Source organism: Centropristis striata, chromosome 6 (genome assembly GCF_030273125.1).
Source record: "Centropristis striata isolate RG_2023a ecotype Rhode Island chromosome 6, C.striata_1.0, whole genome shotgun sequence".
Classification (NCBI taxonomy): Eukaryota; Metazoa; Chordata; class Actinopteri; order Perciformes; family Serranidae; genus Centropristis; species Centropristis striata.
This window is the reverse complement of record NC_081522.1, coordinates 14,812,940-14,837,396: the sequence shown is the minus strand read 5'-3', so window position 1 is coordinate 14,837,396 and position 24,457 is coordinate 14,812,940. Positions and strand designations below refer to the sequence as shown.

The 24,457-nt window shown below is 38.9% G+C and overlaps 1 protein-coding gene across 3 annotated transcripts in view; it reads right to left on the bottom strand.

Moving 5' to 3' along the window:
* Positions 1-17,341: 17,341 nt before the first annotated feature.
* sema3ab (sema domain, immunoglobulin domain (Ig), short basic domain, secreted, (semaphorin) 3Ab) overlaps positions 17,342-24,457 on the bottom strand; it is a 65,330-nt gene continuing 58,214 nt past the window's right edge. For all 3 annotated transcript variants that reach the window (XM_059334585.1, XM_059334584.1, XM_059334583.1), the window contains 5 exons: positions 24,390-24,431; positions 22,514-22,671; positions 21,184-21,251; positions 20,043-20,188; positions 17,342-19,750 (listed from right to left, as the gene is read on the bottom strand). In XM_059334585.1, coding sequence (XP_059190568.1) covers positions 19,217-19,750; positions 20,043-20,188; positions 21,184-21,251; positions 22,514-22,671; positions 24,390-24,431 — 948 coding nt within the window. In that variant the 3' untranslated portion in view covers positions 17,342-19,216. The remainder of the gene's footprint in view (positions 19,751-20,042; positions 20,189-21,183; positions 21,252-22,513; positions 22,672-24,389; positions 24,432-24,457) is intronic.

Genomic DNA, 24,457 nt, shown 5'->3' with positions numbered 1-24,457 from the left:
CTTCTCTCCCCTTGCCTCCTCCTTCACCACCTTCTTTTTGCTCCTACCTCCACCACATTAACAGAGACCTGAGCCAAGGTTTTTAGTCTCTAACTCTGGCACTTCTTTCATTTTCAATTATTGCCCTCTTTGTGTTTGTTTCCATGTGGATAGTCATTATCACTGTTACCATGGATTTTCATGTACAAGGTTTCTTTCATGCCCTGCCCATTTAGTCTCTCCTTCTGTTTATCTAGCCATCTCTCCCACTCTGCAGTTGAGTAAAACCTAGTTATTAGTTTGTTCTCTCTCAATAGATCATATATCTTGAGTTTTTTCACTTTCTTGTCTGTCTTTCTGTTTTTCTGCTACTGTATTCCGTCTAAATGACAATTCAGGTGTTGTCAATGCTGTGTGTAAATACTAATGATGAACTCATTGACATGCAGTTTTGAATTGTGTCCATGCAGTATTTTGTTTTGTCTCAAGGTCCACAGCTTTCTATATCTGAATCACAATCACACACACTCAAAAGAAGAAAAAAAAAGTACAAGATTTGACTGGAGTCATTATTGAATTTGCACATATCCCACAGGAAAGTCCCACAGGCATCCAGTTACTGGAGCAGAGCGTTGTCAGTCTCCTGTAAAGCCCTGTGTTTTACATCTGTTTCTCTCTGTCTCTTTCTCATGGCTGTGTGGTGACACCAACATTAAGTCATTCTGATCCCTAACATGGAAGCATTCCTTCAGTCTGTGAAAAAAAGTTGTTTACGAATTTGTGTGCTTCATTTTGTGTTTCTTTAATTTGCAAAACAAGGATTTAATGAGTACACTTTCCAGTGGTAATCCTCACTCATAATTAAGATCCATATTGATTAACAGGAAAAAATAGAACTGCACCAAAACACAAGCCCATGCACAGACAAAGCAAACATACAGTATATTTATGAATAAACAGGTTGAATAGCTGACAGAAAATACAAAAGGGAGATATGTGCACACTGCAAGTCTGATGCATGCCCATCAACAAATGGGCAGCTTTTAAATTAGGACACATACATATACAGAATTGGAAATGTTTCCATTAGGCTGTAGCAGCTGCACCCCCACCCCCTTGCACCACCCCGAGATCTGATGACTCCAACTCCCACGTTGCACCTGTTCCCTGCCAGAACAGAAGGACTTTGTGTTTATGGAGGGCTCGTAACATACACTATCTCTGTTATTCTGATGCCTGGTGCAATTATAGACGATCATCTGTTGTTGAGGGTGAGACAACTGTTCAACGTCAGCTTCCTGTGGAGCTGACACTATCAGACCGACCGTGACACACAATTTCATCAGTTTGAACCTAAGAGCATGTTTTAGTCTCGCATCCTGATGAAAGGTGCGCCAGAAGATTTTCATTTCCGATCTCTTAAGCCACTACCTTAGATTGATAGCCATTTCAGGAGGCTAATGCACATTGGCCAGTGGGCACGGCATCCACTTACTCACATCGGCCCCTCAGTGACTGTGTCTCTCCTTCCTTTCCCCAGTCTAATAGCAGTAATCAGTCAGAGATCTGCCTCAGACCAGCAACAGCAACAGCAACAGCTCAATCCCCCACCTTCCGACTCTTTTTTTTTTTTTTTTTTTACATTTTTTACCAACCCTCTGTCCCTGCTTCCCTCCCCTTTTCTTGATTTGTGTTGTACTTTCTGCCCTTGATGTTTCCATTAGTATGATTCTGACTGTGCGAGTAGCTTGCACCAAGGGCCCTGCCATGCAGCACTCCTACACACTTTCCACCTCCATTGAAATTCTGTCCTCTTACATGCGTCCCTGGGATTCCAACAATACCTAGAATATTTATTCAGCATGTGCTGCACTGCAGAGATATTTGCTCTGCACTACGTAAGTTCTGGTAATGCGTCAAATTTCAAAGATGGTAACTTTCATGGTCACAAATTCTGACCTGTAGCCTGTCACATCACTAAATGCCACCTTCCCTTAACTGCTGTTTTAGGAAGTGTGTGTGTTTGTGTGTGTGTGTGTGTGTGTGTGTGTGTGTGTGTGTGTGTGTGTGAAAAGACTGTTTGATTGAGTGCTGATGTCTATCGTTTGTTTGAATAGGCCATGTAAAAACGTCTGGCGGCGTTTCTTTCATGCTGTCTGAACACAGAAAATATTTTCATTCATGTTAATGCTGTGTCAATATCCGCCCCTGTTCACCAGAAGCCTCCCTCACCTCCTGTTTTGACCCGCAGACACAGACACTCCCTCTGCCCCCCAGCATACACATAGTTTATGCCTATGTCAAGTGTCTAATCGTTATGTGTGCTGGGCTGCGCAGTTACACTGTAAGAGAGTAAGAAAAAAAGGAAATGGAGATTAAAAGCAAGATTGACTTAAAAGGGAGAGTGTGTGTACATGAATTTATGCATAAAACTGTGTGTATGTTAGTATATGTCTACCATTGACTGCCTGCTGGGCTGACCTCTGCAAAAAAAGAGGCCAGGCCCCTTGCCTCCTGTGGCAACAGAAGCAGCACTCTAAGGATCCAGTGTTTCAGAGCCACTAGATACGCCAACCGTTTACACAGGTGGCTATCATATGGCCAGTGAAGTTTGTCCCCACGGCACACACTGACTGAAGAGACATCAGTCAGAATTTGACGGCAGGTAGCCACCCTAGCTTCCTTGCCATACATCAGTAATCACAGTGTATGATATAACTTAGTGAGCAGGTAACAAAACCTCACCAAGACACACATGTTTATAATGTTTGGAGATTCTATCAGGGAGCTCATGTTGCATTGTGTATGATACCACGCAGTGAGAGGGAAGTCCGTGTTCACCAAAAATTAACAAACTGGGAGAAAGAAGAAGTATGGGCCTACTCTGACTGAGAAGCCAGGTGTGTTATGGTTGGCTTAGCTGTGTCTGCAGAGTGCGAACATTTTGCTATAAAGTCCTGTGCACACCTTCACGCATATGAAATCATACTTGTAACATATGTTTATAGAGAAGTGGAAAGAGGTCTGTCTATATTCTGTTCCACTTCATTATTTCCTCCCATCTCTCTGAGTGCTGCTGACCCTCAGATGAGGCTCTAAGTAGGTGCACGTTTTGCATGATTGTGCATGGCAATAAAGCGTGGTAAATACATTTTCTCTGTGTCAAATATAATGCCAAAAACCGCAATGTTTCATCCAAGCTCAGCTGGTTAAAAAAACAGCAGCAAGGATGCTATGTGGCCACCGATTTGCTTCCTGTGAGGGTATATTTTTTAGTTATAGGGTTAGTAATGGGAAACGCAGCCCAGGCCAGTGCTCTGCAGTCACAGATGGTGAAGAGGAGGAATGGGTTACGCCTCTGGAGTGATATGTGGAAGTGACCATCTGGCCTCTTGTGTATTCTCATTCATCATCATGGAAACGGTCATATAATCTACAGGTGTTTGTGCGGGTGTGGCTGTCAGCTTGTGAATGCATGTGTATTTTTTGCCTATGTTTGTGTGCTTTTACATGAATATTGAAGCGTTTTTCCACAGGAGCACAGGTAGGCCCCTTTATCCTCCTGTGCATTGTTATCCGTCAGGCTTGACATAGTGACATGAGTGTATTTATGGAGAAAAGTTTGAGATTGAAAAACCAGGCTTGAAAAGTTTTTCTGATGTGGTCTAGTTTCTGCCCTGACCATTTGTCTTAATCATGTTCAGCTTTGATCACTGTTGCAGAAAGAATCAAGATAGATATAATAATAATAATGAGTTAAAAGTATAGACTAAACATCTGCCTGGTTAGGGATTTATTCCCACACAAATTTATCTATGACACATTTTATTCAGGACCACAGCTAAAACAAGGATATGGATGTATGGAAAAACAGTTGAGTTTGGATTCTGTGGGGAGTATACAGTGTTGTACATTGCATCAATTCAGGCAACATTTTTGGAAACCTCTCAGTAATGCTTGAAGGGACGGCTCAGTTGATAGAGCGGTCATCCAGAGGGTTGGTGGTTCAATCCCTGACCATGGCAGCCTACAATGTCGAAGTATCCTTGAGCAAGATACTGAACCCCAAATTGCTCTGGCACCGTTTAGGGTAGCCTCTGCCACCTGTATGAATGTGTGTGTGAATGGGTGAATAAGTGCAGTCTGTAGTGTAAAGCAATTTGAGTGGTAGCAAAGCGACTAGAAAAGCGACATATAAGTGCAGGTCCATTTACCATAAAACTTAAGTTCCCATACCACTAAACCTTAATGTCAATTACATTGGGATGGAAACATATTTCCCCATGTTTTCGGATTATGATTGATTATTCTTAAGACAGTCTGTAGATGTCTGCACATGTAAGAGGGTGTGTTGGATGGACCACAATATAATGTTCAAGTCCTGCCTGAAACGAAATTTCATGTTGTTATTTGCGTTTGCAAAAGTATTAATTTTAACCCAAACGACTATCTTTTAGAAAACCTAACCAAATAGTTTAGGGGCCCAAACCTAACCAAACTGCGACCATTTCACAAAGTTAACCACACGTTCAAAACTGTGACTGTAATCTGTGAGAAAATGCAGATTGTTGTATAAGAATTTAGGAGACAGGGTTAAAATTGCCCAAACTGGCAAAAAAAAAACTTTTTTTTGTGTGGCTGTGGGTACAAATGCCTGTCAGTTTGTGTGAGTGCGACGTCTTTGAGGCATTGTGCATATGTTTATGCGTACCCCTCAGTGTTTATGAAATATGAATAGTGACACAAAATTGAATCAGAGTTCTCCGATCCTGCTCCGGGGCAGGACCACCATGCGCTGCTGCACTGAGGGATATGTTGTGGTATGGTACGGTCTGTCTGCTTTGAAGTGGCTCAGAAGCTGCAAGAATTCCATAAAATCCTGTTTGAATTGATAATCTGTGACCAATAAAGACCATACAGCTCTCATATTCAAACCCTGACATTAATTGCCCAATCAATCTGACAAATAAACATCCAACCATATAAAATATGAAAGAAATCCTTGTTTGATGTAGAAAGAAATACACTTAAAAAAGTGTTAAATTGAGGCCAAATGCGTGAAAAACTAGTCATAGTGTGACAGTGTGAGTCATACTTTGGGTGTATCTGTTAGCTGGTGTGTCTCGTAGTAAATTATGGGCTGGTGTTTCCTGCATTTCTTCCTCCTACAAATGCTAGACACGCTTCAAATCAACACCTCGTCCCTGTCTGAACTCAGGCCTTACTTATCATGAGGACAGAGGTGTGAGACAGCCTTTAATACTAACTAAGTTTCACTGTGAGTCAGTAGCACCCATTGCTCACACACTGACATGCACTATGTGTTTGTCACTGTCAAAAATGAGTAAGAATGTGGGAAGACGGGGAATGGGTGGAAAGCATCAGGGCTAATGTTTGTTACAGATGTGCTGTTGATTTTGGCAAAACTATCAGTTAACCTGTTAACCTAAACTATATCACTCTGACTGCGTTACATAGCATTATCAGTGACCTGTGTCAAAATCTCCTGATAATCCATCTGCAGATGTCACTAAGTTTATATTTCTCCTTTCTCCACAGCCTTGAGCAATCATTTAGATCACAATGAGACATATTCCAGAGAAACACACAGAGAAACATGCTGACACTGTAACCTGTGTGTCTACACACATACACGCAAGAATGTGGTAGGCAGTATAATTACCTTGGAAAAACAAAGACAGCCTTAGCGTTTTTCCCCAGCTGAGCCAAATACACTATTCATTTCAGGAATTAAGGACATTTAAGAAAATACGCTTATAAGCTTTTTTTTTCCCACTCTCATATCTTCAAAATGAATATGAAACTACAGCCAGTAGTTTGTTTGGTCCTATTGCTACCATTGACTTTGGGCAGCAACTGGAGGCCAGCATTAGGTTCTGTAAGAAAGCAACTAAAATAAGCAAACTGTCTGTTTCTCTGCCTCTACGTAGGTTATGTCTAACCTCTGATTTTTTTGGGGACAATCACTCATCTAATCTACCTCATAAGTGGCAGGTATATAGTGCAAGCTCTATGAGTCGTATGTAATATTTGTCAGTTATGTCAGTGCAGCGGCCAGAAAAAAATGCTGCATTTTACATCTCTGCAAACCCCAAATATGTTCATATTTAATGTATTTGGCACCCTTTAGTGTATGTAGGAATGAGACGCACTGGGCTTTCAATATTAAACCATCTGCATCAATTTTAGACACTCTGAGCAGGTGCGCTAGAAGTCAGTTGGTGTTGTATAATAAGCATCACGGTCTGGAGAACAGGATTCGTGTCCCTGTTTGTGTGCTGTGTGAATGTGAAACTAAAGTTATGTAACAAATGCAACCCAAATAATCTTTTCCTGAACATAACTAAGCAGTTTTGTTGCCTTGTCCCATCAAGTATTCTTTTACCTAAACCTGACCAAGTAGTTTGGATTGAATTGACAACATTAACCTTGTGTTGAACACATTATAAAACTGATTTTGAGGGGTTCTGACAAAGCGTTGATTTATGACAAGTAAGGAATGAGAATGGGTTGCAGCAGTGTATCTGTAGTGTACAAGATCAGCACTTTATTCTGACAACTGAGTTTGTTACGTAGACACTATGTTGACAGGATACCCTGCTATTACACCACCAAACACCCTGTTGGGTTCAGCTCACTCTCCTTCACTTGCTACAGTACCATCATGAACAGATGGAGAAAGAGAGACTGGAGAGACCGGAAATATTACTCAAACATTTCAAGCATCAGAGATGTAACTTTTGGAATAAATGCCTGCTAGCTGTTAGCAAATGACATTAATACTCTAGCTTTGCTGGGTAAGGTATGACAAAGCAAGTATTGCTCAGGACTCAAGGAAGTGCAGTGTCGAGTGTGAACTTGTTTAGAAAAGCTTTTCTCGAGGAAACTGCAAGAAACAATCCTGGGGGCTAAGAAATCACAGGGTGTTGCTGTTCCAAACAGGCATATTTTAAAGTGGCACTGCACTGGTTTCCCATAAAGTCGTACAATTCCATTAATGTGTGACTTTCTCCAACTAAAACTTCCCCTAAAGTTCCAAAGCAATGAATTCTTACAAATAAAAAGAAAGTTCCGTAAGCTATAAATCCATTAATAAGTTATAGTTTCAGACTGACGCCAGTGCGGCACTAATCAGAGCAATCCAGTCACGCTGGTGTCTCCACTGTGTGACTGTTTCATGCCTTTGTAACCTCCACCGCCTTTGTTTGTCACTTGTGTGTCCATAATTACTGGACTGACAATTCCACAAAAACCATGGCAAGATCCACTTTGACTGTGTGAGGAGGCCTGGAGGTAAACACTGGGGTTTAGAAAGTCAATAAAATCCACATTTTATGTCAACTGACAAACACTTTTCCTGGAACAAAACACACTTGTTTTGGGTCACATATTTTGAGCCACCACTGTACACTCATCAACAAAGTCTCGCACAACCAGCATGAACAGTGAAAAGTAGATTATGCGGTCGCTGAGAAAATTTCTTTCCTCAACCACTAATTGGATAATGTGGCAACAGTGCAAAACAGATGTGCTATTTTCATGTGTTCACCACATGAAAAGGTTAGCTAATGGTTAAATTTAGACAAGAAAACACCTTGAAGCTAACACCTGCAATGAAAGCTCTTGTTAAACAGCACTTTTGCTGCAAAATTGTCTTCACATACTGACAGCCATCAGGAACAAGGCCATATTTCTTAGAAAACCATTCAAAAGCTTCACAGCACCTGCATTTTAACTACCTGTCAAATATGTGTGAGATGAGAAGGCATTTTACAGTACTTTGGGCCTTAAGCATTTCTTGTTTGTCCTCTTTCTGTTTTGTGATTGACATGACTCAGCTGCTGTAACAAGCCAATTCCCCACTGGGATTATTAAGTACTCTGTATATCTATTAACCTGTCAATAACATATTTACAAGTCCTTCTGATCCTGCCATGTGTTTTTCTATGACAGAAAACCTCAAGCTTTGTAACATTAGTGAAGAATCGGTGTGTGATACAAAAGAAAAGAATATACCATATCGGCAACAGCTATACTGAGCAAACAAGGGTGTTTTGGGTAAATATATGGGATTTGTTTGCTCAATGCTAAAAGACTGAAACTTGATCACAGATAGTGCTGTATGTACTCTTATATGTTGTGTTTCCTTTTCCGACAGAAAAAAGCTATTGAGGAAATTAATTTAAAAAATCTGCTTTTCTTATTCTAAGCACATTAGTGCTGCTTTTTATGAACATATAATTATGTGTGCAGTCGATTCAGAATTGCAAATGCATGATGATAAGATATATTTTAATTGCATCTAGATGTCAATAGCATAACAGTGTTTTAAATTGATGATGCAGAGGTTGTTTTGTGCACATTCTGTTCAGTATATTGCTGCAATGGCTAATCCATACTGACAAAGATTCATTTTAATGGTGAATGTTTACGTTTTCATGTCTGTAATTTATCATAAATTGCATCAACACATTTTTCACAGGGAGCAAGGGAGGGAGCAGAGATGGAGATGGGGATTTATTTGTGTATACTTCCAAATTCTTGCACAGTTTTGGCAATTCTGAAGATTTGGTTCAAGACTTCACTCATGGTTATATTTACATGCATAACTCAGAATCCGATCCTTCTAATACATTTTAGTCAGGCTTTGTTGCTTTCAGATGAAGAGTAAATTATTCTTTATCCTCCTAATATTCTGAAAGCTGGGCTGAGCCAGAATGACACAGAACTAAGCCCTCCACTGGGTGATGTGTTCCAGGAGCTCCAGCCAAACCTCGCTTAAACAGACCTCAATCAGTTACAAATTAGATGTGTGGAAGGGACCAGCAAAGCAGTGGTCAGACACACAACAGGCTACATAGACACATATCTGAATAACAAGACCTCTGCTCTTGGGTGCACAGACCTTTGAATTATCTCTGGGTCAGATAAGGTCAAGCCCGAGGAGGCCTCATCCATCCATTGTCTGATCCTATCTCATCAGCTCCTTTCAGCAGCTTCTTGTTTTCCTTTACATTGTCCCCTCTTATGCCTTTAATCTGATATCTGCGTTAGTCAACACCCTTTGCCCTCGAGTCTTTGAGGTAAGCCAAAAATATTTTCTTTGATTCTAGCTTGTTCTATGATATTTTGAGTCCAATAACACATTTCATGGATTTTTTTCTTGAACTGTCTTCAATGTAAATCCTTACCCGCACCATTCTCCATCAACCTGCTCTTTATAAAAACATATCTGTATATTCATGCAGACAGTGGCGGTTCTACACAGGGGCCTACAGGGGCCACTGCCCCTGTGAAGAATCCCTTGGCCCCTGCTGTGGCCCCTGTGTCAAATTAATAATAAAATGATCAATTTGTAAAGATGAGAGATGGAACAATTCTTACCTATTTTTTGTTCAAACAATATCTCATTGTACACAAAAGGAACCCAGAATGTGTACATTGTATAATAGTTTAATTGTGCAATAAAAGCTTGTGTACAAAAAAATAAATAAATAAATAAATATATATATATATATATATATATATATATATATATATATATATATATATATATATATATATAAGATAATTCTCACTGTACTGCGCTTTCAAAATAAAAAAAAGTAATTGTGCATGAAAATGAGAAATGTAATTGTTGTACAAAAATACTTGTTATTGTTGGTAAGTCTCATTGTTTCAATCAATGTATTTGTATCTTCCAAATATAATTAAATGAGATTTTTACATAAGCTAAAATAAAGGTTTTGAATGCTTAAATATCATCTTTGCTGTTTTTTAATGTGCCCCTCTGATTAATCACTGGCCCCTGCTTGGCCCCCACAGTAAAACTGGTCTAGAACCACCACTGCATGCAGAATCTGTAGGCAACTACTGGACCAAATTTTGGTATGGGGAGTGTTCTGTTTCCATTAGTAGTGCATTTGCAGTACAAGTACTATTGACCAATCACATTTCAGTGGACTTTAGTTGACTGCAGGGCAGAATCTGGTCCAGCCGCACGTGCATGTTAGAGCATGTGAGTCCCAGTGTGTCTCTCATGCACTGCTGTCATGCGGTGTTATTGTTTTGATAAAGCCTTCCTAACCTGTGTTGTAACAGAAGCATAATGGACTAAATTACTTTTCATGGTTGCATTAGCTAACTTAACAAACTAACTTTGCTAAACTGGCCACTACAATATCTTTGTAGACGTCGTCTCTCAACTTCAACTACCCTCTCAAGTTGCTTATCAGACTGTAAACAATGACCGGTGCATGGAAGAGGAAGTCTTGGCCCAGAAATCTGTGACCTGGATATCTACTGGCTACACCTGAACCCCAGAATTATTGTCCTTTGGGTTCCAAGATTCCCATCAATCTGACCCTGATGCGGTGGAAAAACACTCACGTTCACCCAGACTCACATCCTTGCCAATGCTAATATTGGACTGTCTAGACAATTACATTACACAGTACTGTACACACAAACTGATTTACTGGGGTTGTACATCATTGCCACTGGATAAACAATTCAAGGAGCTTACAAACAGACTTGGAGTGATTGACCATTCAGGGTGAGGTTTATTCCAGTGTAATTGTATGTTTATAGGTGCCCTCCATGAGTCAAGTGTGAGCTTGTAAAGGTGGAGAAAGAAAAAGACTTCCCACTTCTTTTTTTACTTGATCTGTGAGATGTTCCAAAACTGCCTCAAGTCATCAGATGTCGGATGGTTGGATTAAAAAAATAAAAAAAGACAGATCATTTGATTAAAAAACATGTTTTACACTTGTGAACTGACAAATTGTGATAGTAACACTTAAGATGACAGCCCACAAATTATAGAGTAATTTTGTACTTTAGTGAAACCAATTAAATACTCATCATATTCAGTCATATTGAATATGACATGGATTTAAAAAAAAGTTTTGAATCGCATCAAGTCTCATCAAGTCTACCTGCCACCAAAATTTATATAACATTCAGATGTGTGTTTCTGTGTGTTTTTTGTTGTTGTTGTCATTTTTATTATTGTAAAGAATAATTCTTGCATTTTTTTCAATATGTTAAATATTTGCATTAAAAAAAGCAATATTCCATGTTATATACACTAGGTTATGGTATATTGGTATGTATTGTTAAATAAATGTGAAGTCCATAATATATTTAATGAATATGTTCCATAAGAGTAAGTAGACTACATATGTGACAGTCCTAAAACTAATACGAGAGCAGGACTTTTCCACATAGGAAATTAGCTAAAGGTGTTGTCATACCTCCAGTCTAAACCTCTTGTGCCATGCTGTCACTCATAGCAAAGAAACACTTTAGGTTGCTGCCAACTGTACAGTACACCCCCACCACTGCTTCTGCCAAGCTGCCATAGTTAAATACTCTGTCCTCTGCTTTACCTCAGGCAAGGGATGTGCCCCTGCATGCTAACACAACGCTAACACGCTACCACAGTCTGATGTAGAGCAGCTCACACACATACACAAACCTGACCATGCTTCAAAGCATTAACGCTTGATGATCTATCACCCTACCCACCCATCCACCCACTCCCAACATGCAAAATTAAGTTTTCCAGAAATTAACTTTATAACTCTGCTCCCAATCGCACACGGACTCACATGCACACACTTCCACCAGCAGTATTGACTCAATGACGCAGACAGGGACACTGCCAGAAATCCTACAAGCCTTTGATAAGTGACAGCTGGATGGAAAAGAATGGATCATTACCTCACTCTGAGAGTGATGTGATATACTCTGCTATAAGGTGGCAGAACAAAGATGGTATGACATGAATGTTATTTCTCGCCTGGCTAATGGGCTGCATGCTGTCAGGGGTCATTCTTAGTTAAGAAAATGTCAGACATGTTGTCGCTGAGTAGGTCATGTTTCGCTGCACTGGGGCTCCGAGGGAGATCTAGCTTGATCCACGGATCCCTGCTATGTGGCGTGTCTTTCTCCTTAAGGGAAATAACTAAAATGTTGGGAGTATCCATGTCTGTGGTTTGCATTATGGTCTGAATATCAACAAAAATGTGGATGTATAGTCTAAAACTCGGTGCTTAATCTTTTTCTTTTGGAATCTTTGGGCTTTTTTGGAATTTTCCATCAATTTTCCAAGACTACCAATGTGTTGTCTCTCAAGGTGCCCTAGATGAGACCAGCTGGAACACACTAGTGATATGTACATGTGTACATGTCTGCAGCAGAACCCTACTGGGCCTAGTGAAGCATCAACCCGCTGTATTGTCACCAGTGTAAAATAAATGTCTCTATCTCTGCTCCATTTCATTTTTTTTTCAAGCCTCCTGATAGGAGGGAATACACCGATGCCTCATCCCCACAGCTGCAGTAAGGGATGCAGCAGCAGTAAAAGATGATGAGTGTCTGAGGAAAAGAGTCTAATGCAATGTGTGTGTCTACATGCAAACATGTGATCTTGCATGTTCACTCAGCTGCCTGCCAGATGACTCCTAATCCACACCTTTCTCTTGAAGGGTCAGTGCTGGGGCAAGATGAGTGTCACATGATAAGCAGAATAGGTGAGTAATCACACTCAAGTTTCATTGACACTCCCTCCAGTTATTCCGTTTCTGCATGACATGTAAACTCTTCAGACGTTTATTTATTCTTTTAATAATTTATTACATCCACAGATGGATTATGAGACAATGCGCTTGGACTCAGACATATACAATGTAAGAGCCCCCCCTCACTGTCTACATAGGAACAAGAAACCCAAAGAGGGTTTTTTTTAAAGTAATTTTGCGTGTCTTTGTGATTGTTTTAAATCTATACTTGCTCATTTTTCCATTGCTGTGATTGTTTTGCATCTTTTTTGATGGTTTTGCATCTATTCTTAGTCATTTTGTGTGTCGTTGTCATTGTTTCACATCTATTTTTAGTCGTTTTGTGTGTCTGTGATTGCTTTGGATCTATTTTTAGTCATTTTGCATCTCCCTGCAGTCATTTGGCATCTTTTTTAGTCACTCTACATTTCTTTTGGCTGTTTTATGTCTTTGTTGGCATTTTGTATATACTATGTGTATAGTTTTGGTCATCTGATGTCTAATTTAAGACATTTAGTGTGTCTTTGTGGTTGTTTTGCATCTCTGTAGTCATGCTGTGTCTCTTTGTAGTCACTTTTTGTTATTTGTACTCATTTTGTGGACATTTGTGGATATTAAGCACATTTCTGTGATGGTTTCATGTTTCTTTTTCATTGCAATATTTTATAAGACAAGACCCTCGACCTCTTGGGTGTAACGTGCTGTGCCATTCAGTATACCATCCATGATAAAAAATAAAAAAAAAACATTATTGGGCTACCTGTATCCATTAGGTGTAACATTTTCGATTTTTTTTTAACTTGTAATGTGTATTAGGTAAATTATGTGTCACCAAAAGAAAATTAAACTTCAATTCAATTTCAGTTTAGTTGAATTGAACTCAACCAAATTTAATTAAATTGGAATAACTGTCTTGAATGAATGTAATTTCTGATACAAAACTAAAACAGCTTTATTTTTCTCTTTACTAACAAACAGTCCCCAAAGTACCAGAACAGCAGCAGGCAGGTTATAGGCTTCTCCCTAATCTCTGTGTTCTTGGTCTCCCACTATGTCACTCATGTGTCAGTTTTTCCATTGAGTGTAGTGGTCCTTTGTGTGTATGTCAGGGCGGTCCTTTTCACTCATCCATGGCCTTGGCTTGGAGTCAAAGGGGAGCTGCTATATTTTCCATCAGGCAGAGTGGGATGTCGGAGCTGAACCGGATCTAAAGAAGTCCCTTAAGCCACCAGAGGGCAGTCATGGTCTGTGCTACAGCTATGACTACAATGCCGAAGAGAAATCCTGTCAAGCTCCTTTATGTGTGGAGGCAGAAAGGGAAATTTCTGTATACATGTTAAAACTCTACTGGATGATTTATTTCTGCATTCTCTGCTTTTGTGGTTAATAGGGTTAAATCGTACTGCCAAAAACTAGAATAATGTTGTGTTAATTATTTTATTTTTTTTTGTCATTTACTTTTTATTGGTTTTTGAAATTAACAAACCAACAATCAACATGAAGACCTATAGACAAATACAGAAAATATCAAAGAAAAAAGTAAAAGTGAACAAAAGGGGATGCGAAAACACCCAAAAATAAATGAATAAATCAAATAAAAAGGGGAAAGGTACAAAGAAATGAAAGTATTCTGATCGTCGAATCTGAGATTACCTGAAATCTGGTTTTATGGTAGAGACATATGTAATCCTTTTTTTGCCAATTTTCAATAAATACCTCTTTTTGTGTTCTTAAATTGAAAGTAATTCTTTCCATTACAAAGATGCTGTACACAATATCAATCCATTCATCTGCACTAGGTGCCTCCCTCATCAGCCATTTCTTCATTATTGATTTCTTACAGACCATCAGTAATATTCTAAGTAAATATTTATCTTTATTCCTACACTCCCGTTCCTCTAGATCCATTAAATATAACAAATTGAAACAAAAAGTTATTTTTGTTGAAAACGAAGTCTCTAAAATTGGATGTACGTTCAACCAAAATGGGATCACAACAGTTATGTTAATTATTTAATGGACAATTTACTCCAAATAAAAAAATATGACTATCCGTTTAGTCACAGAGCAGAGTCACAAAGGGTCTGTGGCTGGGGTTTTTTCTGTGATCTCCGAGCTGACATTATCAACACTAGAACCTATCAATAATGTTCCCTTTGAAGCGTCTCAGGAAGTTAAGACTAAAACTCATGAGCTCCCACAGCAGCAGTTGAATTGACACAGGTTAAGGTCAGAGCCCAGGTGAGACATATGCTCAGTGACCTTTGACCTAGGATCAAAGGTTGCCAAATATGTCAACTGAAGCTCTCTTATAGGTTTGTGTGTTTAGAACTGCAGCTATACTACGACTACTATATATTCACCAAGATCATTTAGCAAATACTATGTGTTATGCAAACAGATGAAAATGTGAAATATACCTTTTCTTTCACGATTAGATAAGATGTGTTTTTCTTTTAAAGTCACTAGAGGGCAGTAGTCAAACACAGTTGATATTTTGTTTCAGAATCTATTGAAATAATGTCAAGCCATAAGGAATGAATATTTGATTGAAAGTTGATACACCATGACATTTTTTTAAATTGACAGCATACTATGCTATGACTTTTAAAAAATATATATTTATTTTCTATTTATTTATTAGCAAAAATGACATTTGTCTACAATGACAAATCAAAAATCAAAAGTGCTTTTGACATATGATACTAAAGCATTTTTCTTTAAATTTTTGGACATACTATAATATGGCAGTTTTTTTTAAATATACATCTTTGGATGAATTATACTATCAACGTACTAATATATGTTTTTGTTTTTGTTTTGTTTTTGCATTTTTGGACAAACTACAAAATGACCGTTTTTTGATATACTATACTATGCCTTGTTTTTTTTTGTTTTGTTTTTTTAATGTACTGGTGTGATATGGTGTTGTCCTGTTTAGTAATGTTGCCTCAGAGGTATCAGGGGAAGAGGGTACAGAGTTCAAATACTGCTTGGGGAAACGTGTAATGATATTGTATGTTCTAACAAAAGTCATAGTATAGAATGTCATGAGTATTTCATGAAAAAAATGTCATAGTTTTGAATGTTGTCAAATTTAATTTAAAAAAAAAGTCGTAGTATAGCATGTGGTCCAAATTTCATTAAAAAAGTCAGTATAGAATAAGGTCCAGATTTCATAAAAAATGTCAAAGTACAGTATGACGTCCAGATGTCATAAGAAATATCATAGTATAGTATGTCATCAAATTCCATAAAAAAGTCATAGTATAGTAAGTTGCCAAAATTTCATGAAAGAAATGCCATAGTATAGCATGTCGTCCAAATGTCATATAAAACGTCATAGTACAGTATGTCATCAAAGTTTCATGTAAAAAAGTCATTAGTCACCAAAATTTCATTAAAAAAATCATAGTATAGTTTGTCATCAAAATTTCATGAAAAATGTCATAGTATAGTAAGTTGTCTAAATTTTATGAAAAAATTTCATAGTATAGTATGTCGCACAAATTTCATTAAAAATTTCATAATATAGTATGCCGTCAAATTTTTCTAAAAGTCATAGTAGAAGATGTCGCACAAATTTCATAAAAATGTCATAGCATAGTATGTCGTCCAATTTCATTTAAAAAAAAAGTCATTGTATAGTAAGTTGCCAAAATTTCATGAAAAAAAAGTCATTATAGAATGTCATTAAAACTATGACTTTCAATGCAAATATTTTAATGTCCACAATGCTAGCAGCTGGGTTTCAGTGAGTCACTGTAGGGGCCCTCATGTATTATTCACATCGCATCACACATCAAGGCCTTAATAATAACTTAAAGTAATCTCCTCTACTGCCCGAGGCACACCATCATACACAACTTCACTTTCAGCACACAGTATAAAATAAGAGGCCCCCGAGCTTACTGATTTTCATCCTTAACCACTTTGATTTTGTCATACATTTCATTGTAAGTCACTTCTGTTAATTAGCCCATTCTTCAATGTCAGTATAGTGTACTTGTCTGGACATAACAGGTAAGCAAAGCATTAAACTAGAATGGCACTCAGAGAGGGCTTCCATTAAGGCCAGTGTGTAAGTTTTAGTAGGCCAGTTTCTCAAATGGTCTCATTTACCAATTTGAGAAGCTATTTTTCCAACTTTGGTTTGTTCATGAGCTTTAAATTGCATGGACGTTACGAAGATGATATTGCTTTAGAGCATTTAAACATGTTAGTAGCTGTTTCCAGTATCTGTTTGACAGTGAAGAGCAAAAAGAGGGCCAGTAGTAATAAAAGTCTCAGATAAACCGACAGCTTTATAAAGTTTTTTCTCATTAATATGGAAATGCATGCAGCAAGGTACTCCATAATCTAATCTGATCATCTACACTACAGGAAACTTTTCTTTTCACTAACCACATACCATGATAGCAGCGGGACATGGCATATTAAAAATAGATTTAATGAAACCAACACTTCATGAAGAGACATTTATTAGATCAGTAGAATACATCACCACTATCATCATCATCATCATCATCATCATCATGCCAAAAAGCAGCAGCAGCAGCACTTCATTTCCTCACTTTTACTGTATGTCCAAGACAGATGCAGTGAGGCACCCTATATTTTCTATTTATAATGATGATCTTATCCTATGCCCATCTCTACTGAAAGTTCCACAACTCTGGTGTTGAACTTGTCTTGTTAGCCTAAAAACGATTTCTCAAGAGCGGGCGGTTCCAGCTGTTTCTCATCTTCCTCCGTAATAGCTTCCAAAAGCAGATGAGCTTTGCAAACACTAACTAGACAAGGTCGTCTGACATACTGATGTGTTGCAATTCTCGACTGACAGTGTTCAATGTTACTGTTCGTTGTTGTTAACAGGCCTGTGGACATTTAAATCCACAGTTAGATCCTGTTTGGATCTTGTTTATATTTTTTTTATGAATACCTACCTCAGGAATGATCAATTGTACAGTTAAGAGTCCTAACAGAAATAGTATGTACATCTCTGAAATAGTTAATATTGTGTACTGCATAAGCAAACAACAGAATAACGGTGACAACACCAGACTAGTATATCATTGCTATAGCAAAACAGGAACACTACAATAGTATTCACATGCACTAGTACACAGTGTCATACTTGTCAAACATAGACCATAGTATTTATATTTATTTACATAATGTTCACAGCTACATTCCAGGTTTGTTTTTGTGTGTGTGCATTGTATAATAAATGACTGTTCTAATCAGAAAAATTTGAGGTTTTTATGTTACATGCAGTGAAATAAAGTTGTTACACTGCACTGTCTGTGAAGAATATGAATGTGAGCCAATACATGTAGCAGAAAAATACAGCATGGATATTGGGTTATTGCTCAGTGCATTTGATATGTAACGCATGTAATATTGACCAATAATGATAAATTACTTCCAGTCTTACTACAGCATTTGTGATAATACAGTTGTTTTAAGAGATTGGTCCTGTAAATCAGATGAATCAAACCAAGGAGAAAAAGAAAGTCTGCACATTGAAAAATATTTTCACAATGTACATAATTGTATATTAATAAATACACATATTGTGGAAACAAAGTGTATACAAATCAAATGGACATGGAAGAACTCAGTTTGACATTTCATGCACTGAGAAGATGCAGTTGGCAGACAGCCCTATAAAATGACAGTCAACTTAATGACTGTTGACACTGGAAGGAATCTGATGATTCAAAAAGAGAAAAAAAAAGTAGATGAACAAAACAGAATAATAAAAAACCTGACTCTGTTTGGGGAAGCTTATCTGGGGCGTAGACACACAGACTAGTACAAAATCTCCCTGTTTTGCTTTCAAATTACTTTTTCTTAAATTAATTTCTATCAGGTGAAACAACATAAAGCAATAAGACAACCGCAAGCCATTCCCTTTAGTATGAGGAGACGTCATAGAATACAGTATTTACCCATCTTAGCTACATTGTTGTATTTGTTGACGAACGGTGCTCCCAGTTTCTTGCAGTGCTTGGGCATTTTTCCTCCTCGTGTTAACTGATTTAACCATTTATAATACCAAAAACAAATTACCAAATATTCCATTTGTGCTTTCCATGAGCTTCACTTTTTTGCTTCTAATTCCACTGCAAGCCCATTTACTTTCCAGACTGTTTTAATGCAATCCCATCTGCTCTTCTTTCATATTTGTGAAGTAAAAAAGAAATGATCAGGATTTTTTTTTAGGTATCTACTTAATTTCACACTAATTAAGACACCTAACTAGCATGCCATGAGACAATGCCATTGACATCTCACTGTGGAGTCAGTCATGTCTGTAGGGTGGGTATCCAGTTCTTGTGCTGGTCGGCACTGTCCCTGTGCAGTGTTCAGGCCACAGAGGCCAGCTGAGATAATATGCTCAAATGGCCTGGCGTGATACAACATCCTGTTTCCTGCAGTCCTCTGTACTGTCGTACTGTAAACATGGCTGCCCACGCAGAGAACACATCAGCCGGCAGATCGGAAAGTTTTACCTTTTTCCATTTCCATCCAGTCTTTGTGGAAGATGTCTGTATCTCAGTATGAAGGAGAAAAGTGGGTATGTTAATCTGGGTTACAGAATGAGGGTGTGGTTTCAGGTTTGGGTGTTAAAAGTCAAAGTTTAGAGGTCAGACACTGCGGGGAGCCCTCTCCAGTTCATGGGTCCTGCGGTTGCGTCCCTTCTGTCTCTCTTGCAGGTGTTTCCACTTGGCTGCCAGCCCTTGAGCATGTATGTGGGTGCGAGGGCTCACAACCTTCTGCTGCTGATGCTGCTGCTGGTGTATTTGTACTTGCTGCACCAGGTGAGCTTTCTGCTTCCTGTGTTTTCTCTCCCTTTTCCATACCTGCTCACAGAACTCATCCACACTGTTCAAGGTCGGGTGATTGACCAAAGACAGGAAGTCTCTGTACCACAGCTTTTGATTGGGACTTTCTTGCGGTGGGGGAAGATCCGGGGCAGGGACGCTGGGTGCGGCCTCGCCATCGCGATGCAGCAGGTCCTCCAGGCGCTCGTTGTCAATGACCTCTAACGTCACCTTCAGAAGAGTCTGCATGAAGCCGTGCTCTACCGCCTGGCACAGATAAATCCCGGAATCCTTCTTGTTAAGTGTGCGAATCAGCAGACCCTGGTCTGTGCGGATGAAACGTTCTTCTGATTTGATCTATAGTAAGAGCAAATTGGAAGTGATAGAGACACAGAAGGAAACAGAGATAAATGAAGGAAATATATGAGATTCGACATTTCCCAAAAATCTAATCAGCTACACCTCATGGCTGTTTTGATAACGCAAAACTTATTTCACTCAGTCAACTATGGCATCAAATATTAATAAAATATGATACTTTATTCTCTAGAATAATCTTCATTATGAGGCACTATTATTTATTTGCTCTGCAGACAGATTGTATCTATTTCAACGAAGTAGATGAAATGTGTGCAGAGTTAGTTCCAACCTCTTGTTTGCGGTCATCAGTAGAGCGCTGATACTGCCAATATGTCAGGGCTCTCTGGGACTTGGGGCTGCACTCCAGGAAAGTACTGCTGTTCTCCACACCATACACAGTTTTATCCAAGAGAGTTGACTGCCCATTTAGTTCATCTAGAAGAAAAAAATTAATACATCAGTCACCCATTATTGCTTGTGGTAATGGCTGAACATTATGCTCCGCAGACAGTTTTTGTGATTTGTAATGATAATCTGTATAAAATCTTCTTCTGCTTTTCTCTGACTAAAATGTAAAAGACTTTGTTCTCCAAGTGCTGCCTGTGATAGCGGCCCAATTTTTTTTTTTCAGTGACTGCATTTTACATTATGCTGTCTCATTTCTTATCACACTCAATCATGTGCAGAATTCGCAGCTCCCACCACAGAAGCAGTCATTGAAGGAAATGGGCTGGAACTCAAATCTGGCTTTTATACAGTAAAGTAGGTGCAATGCTATTCAGTGAGGGAGATTTTGCACTTCAAGGTTAGTGTTCTTTTGATTTATCTCCCAAATCCTGTTGTAAAGTTAACAATTCAGATTCATTAATTTCCAAAACACTTTTCCCCCTTTTGTTTTCTTTGTGGTTAACACATTGCTGCCTATTTATTGGACAGCAACAGGTTATTATATTTTCCAAATGCCTCCTAAAAACAGCAGCTTTCAAAAACACTTTTTTTTACTTTTGTTCTTTTCAGTTAAATAAATGGATAATCAGTGTATTAGAACCAGTATGAGTCCTGCTTTGGGCTAAGACCACACAGGGCAGTGGAGTGGAGGGCTTGGCGACACAGAGGAGGCTTGGCGGAATCCTGACCATTTTAATTAGAAGCTTCACATGGACCGACTGTAATCTTCACACCACCAGAGACACATAAAATGCACTCATTTAACTGGTTTCTCTGCTGTTGTGATCACTCCAAGAAAGGCCAGCAGCTGCTTTCAAAGAAGAAATAATTCCTCAAAACAAAAATCAATATATAATTTGAAATAAAAAGGGAAAAGAAAAATGTTATAATCAATGCACTAAAACCAACATAAAAATGTTACATTTCACATTGCCTTGACTGCACTAAAGTTCAGAAAATACAATTTTGTTTAATTTATGTACCATGGTGTTGCAGATCTGAGCATTGTGTGAGTGGGTCTCCGTTCCTGATATCTTGCCTCCTTGTTCTCCTGCAGAAATACAAATATAAACACATTCATGAGTCAGCAGACACAATGGTTTCTTTGTGTGTGTGTGAGAGAATTGGTGTGTACAGGGAGTTTGTGTGTAGGTGAGTGTTTGAATGTGGTTTTGATGTGCAGCACTAGTGGAAGCCAACACAAATAAATAAACTAACAGCAGGCAGCCCATAGCATCATAGAAAAAGCTTTAATTATAGGGTGTGTATGACAGAGGAATTCAAACCCAATCAATCATTTTAGTCTGTCGTCTCTCTGGGTCGCAGATGCAAAAGAGATGGTGTTTTAAGTAAAGAGTGAAACATAACCCCAAGGATATTTTCTGTAAACAATAATTGAAGAAGCTATGGAGACGCCAAAGCAAACTAGTAACTTCTCCCTCGCTGCTACCTATTGTTCTCGCCCAGCGTTGGTGTGATGGTAATAGGAGGTAAGAGTTTGCTCAGACTGTCTTATGTTTGAATGTAGGACTCTGGAGTCCAACTAGTAGCGAGAACAGAATACTGTGCAGCTAGCATTCAAATCAATAAGCCCCATGGAGCTTTGAGTGGGAGGCTGTACACCGAGAACACACAAGTACACACATACATGAACACATACAGGTCAGTCCACTACTACAACTACACCACCACGAACCTCTAACACCTTACTCACCCCTGGTTCACCCAGACAGCCTCCAGACATCACTGACATTGGGTCTCATTTACAGTAAACACATGAGGCAGGTTATATTTCTAGCTCTCTGGTAGAAACACGACCCTCTACCTTTAGGGGGTTTTGGCAAATATACAAAGCCTGCACTATAAGTGTGCCCTAGCTCCAGCCCTGAATCGCGGTCTGACTGCATATGTCCTCAATCAGGACGTGAAAAGCCCTCTATATAATCTGGTTTTACCCCTGTAAAATATAGTCAATATGTTAAACAAAAGTAATTCTTAAACAAGCATGGTTCAAACAAGTGTTGTAAATTGTACTTGCCAAAATCTAAAGCAGGTTGCGCTTATGACACATCTTTCAGTTAATGTTCCTTTCAAATGAAACACTCACCCTAACTGTGGTTCTTGCAGTGTGCTTCAGTTTGAGAATGTGCTGATTTGAAAGCTTTCATTAAGTTCAGTGTGTATGTGTTGTGCCAGGTTGGAAGTATCATGTTGCAGCACTGATTAGTCGCTGTGTGCATGGCGTCAGGCAGCTAGTAAAACACAATGGCAGGGTGGCGACATGACATGAATGTGGAAGTATGTATTCAGTACCTCTTAGCCATGGGAAAGTATCTGGAGCACTCGGTGCCATCCCATGCACAGTAAGGGTCCCTTGCCAGGCAGCATTCAGCACATGCTTTCCCGTAAACCTCACACCGATGCAAAGGCATCTGGGACACACCGATGTCTGAGCCTAGGTACAGTTGTTGCTGTGAAGGAAAAAGAGAAAGACTTCATTTTTAATATTTGGTATTTTGTCTTAGGGGCTACAATTAAGGTTTTATGTCTGGATGAGCGGTGTGCATTGTGTAATGTTTGTCTCAGCTAATGTGTGTCAGTCAAGCGAAAATAAGTCAGGAATGTGGACAGACCATTTTACTACAGGTGCTCAGCTCCCTCCTACCTGTCAATTACCTGTCTCGTTTTGCCTCTCCCTGCCATTTAAGTTGACGAGCTAACTGTTGCTGAAAAGCCAACAATTGAGATCATTGTGCAATAAAGCTTTGAATCTCAAAGTGCTTAAAACAAGCATGTCTTTGTTCTGTATTTCAGCCAAGCAGAAAGGTGTGTCACCTCTGAAGAAAAGCTCTCAATGTCTAATCGACGGTTTTTCAGACACACGTGTTCAGACACACTCTTGGAGAGTGTGTCTGGACACGTGGGTCTGAAAAGCAGTACTTATATTTTTCATTATGTCATATATATCATATCTTCTCAGCTTTCTCCCCAAAGCAATCTAGGAGGCTTATCTCCAGGCTTCACTGAAGTAATATTGTTTTTCAGAGTTCTCTTGATATAAGCTCCAGACAACACATCCTAAAACCTAAACATCAGAATAGGTCAAAAGACACTTGGTTAAGTTTAGGCACCAAAACTACTTGATTATGCTGCTAGATTAAGTTATGTTACGTAATCACACAACGTAAGGTAACGATTGGTTAATTTAAAAGAGTTAAATGTTGACTTTTTATTGCACAAGGGAAAAAATCTGCATCAAAGTCCTGTTTGTTTGACCATCCACCCCATTCCTCCCTGCACGGACTTTGCCGCCTTTTACACTACACCAGGCAGCAACCTCCGGGTCTGAGCAAGGAGGCAAACCAGGACATGCCTTAAGCTGCATTCTACTGAAAATTCCAGCAGGGGGTGCTAAGTTTGGCTGAAAAAAAAAATCTGTCCATTCATTTCAATACCTCAGAATTTTTTTTAGGACAATTTCATGTTAATAGTTCAAATAATGGCCCCATTTAGAAGAAAATAGAAGATAAAGAATCATATGATTTGGGGCGTAGCTACCTTTGATTGACAGGTCACTAACAAGGCGAGCTGTCATCAGGATAGAAGCAGAGCAATGCGTATCCACGGCACTGTGTCAATAAAGTTATATATAACGTTATATAGATAGAAAAGAGGACGTTTACCGGTTTAGTCTTATAATTTTGACCCTTTCACACTGTATTTTCATTTAATGTTTATTTGAATGTTTTGTTAAGTAAAAATGTCTTGTTTTTTTGCTAGCCAAAAGCTAATGTTCCAGTTAATGCTAACATGAATTAGCAGCGGCTTCGCTCAGTCTGGTTGCCGGAGTAGAGAGGCGTGTAGTCAGTGTCGTCAGATCCCTCTCGCTCCTCCACAGTCCAAATATGGTCTGGTCCTCGTATTGGGAACAAGATGGCGACATAAGATGGCGACGAGTGTAACACTGTACTCGATGCTCCCAACAGGCAGTCCACAAACCAATGTGTGATGTCACGGTGACTACGTCCATCATTTATAGACAGTCTATTACACCTGACTTCCTACTTTCCCATTACTTTCTATGGCCACTAGATGTCACCACCTATCACAATTGCTTTGGAATAAGCTGCTTGCACAGATAACAAATACAGTATGTGAGGATGCATGCAAAAAAATCTACGATAAATACCTGTTTTGTCGAAAGTTCCATTGCTGTTATGGTTGTCGGCTCCTGTAAGTAAAAGGACAATCGGACAG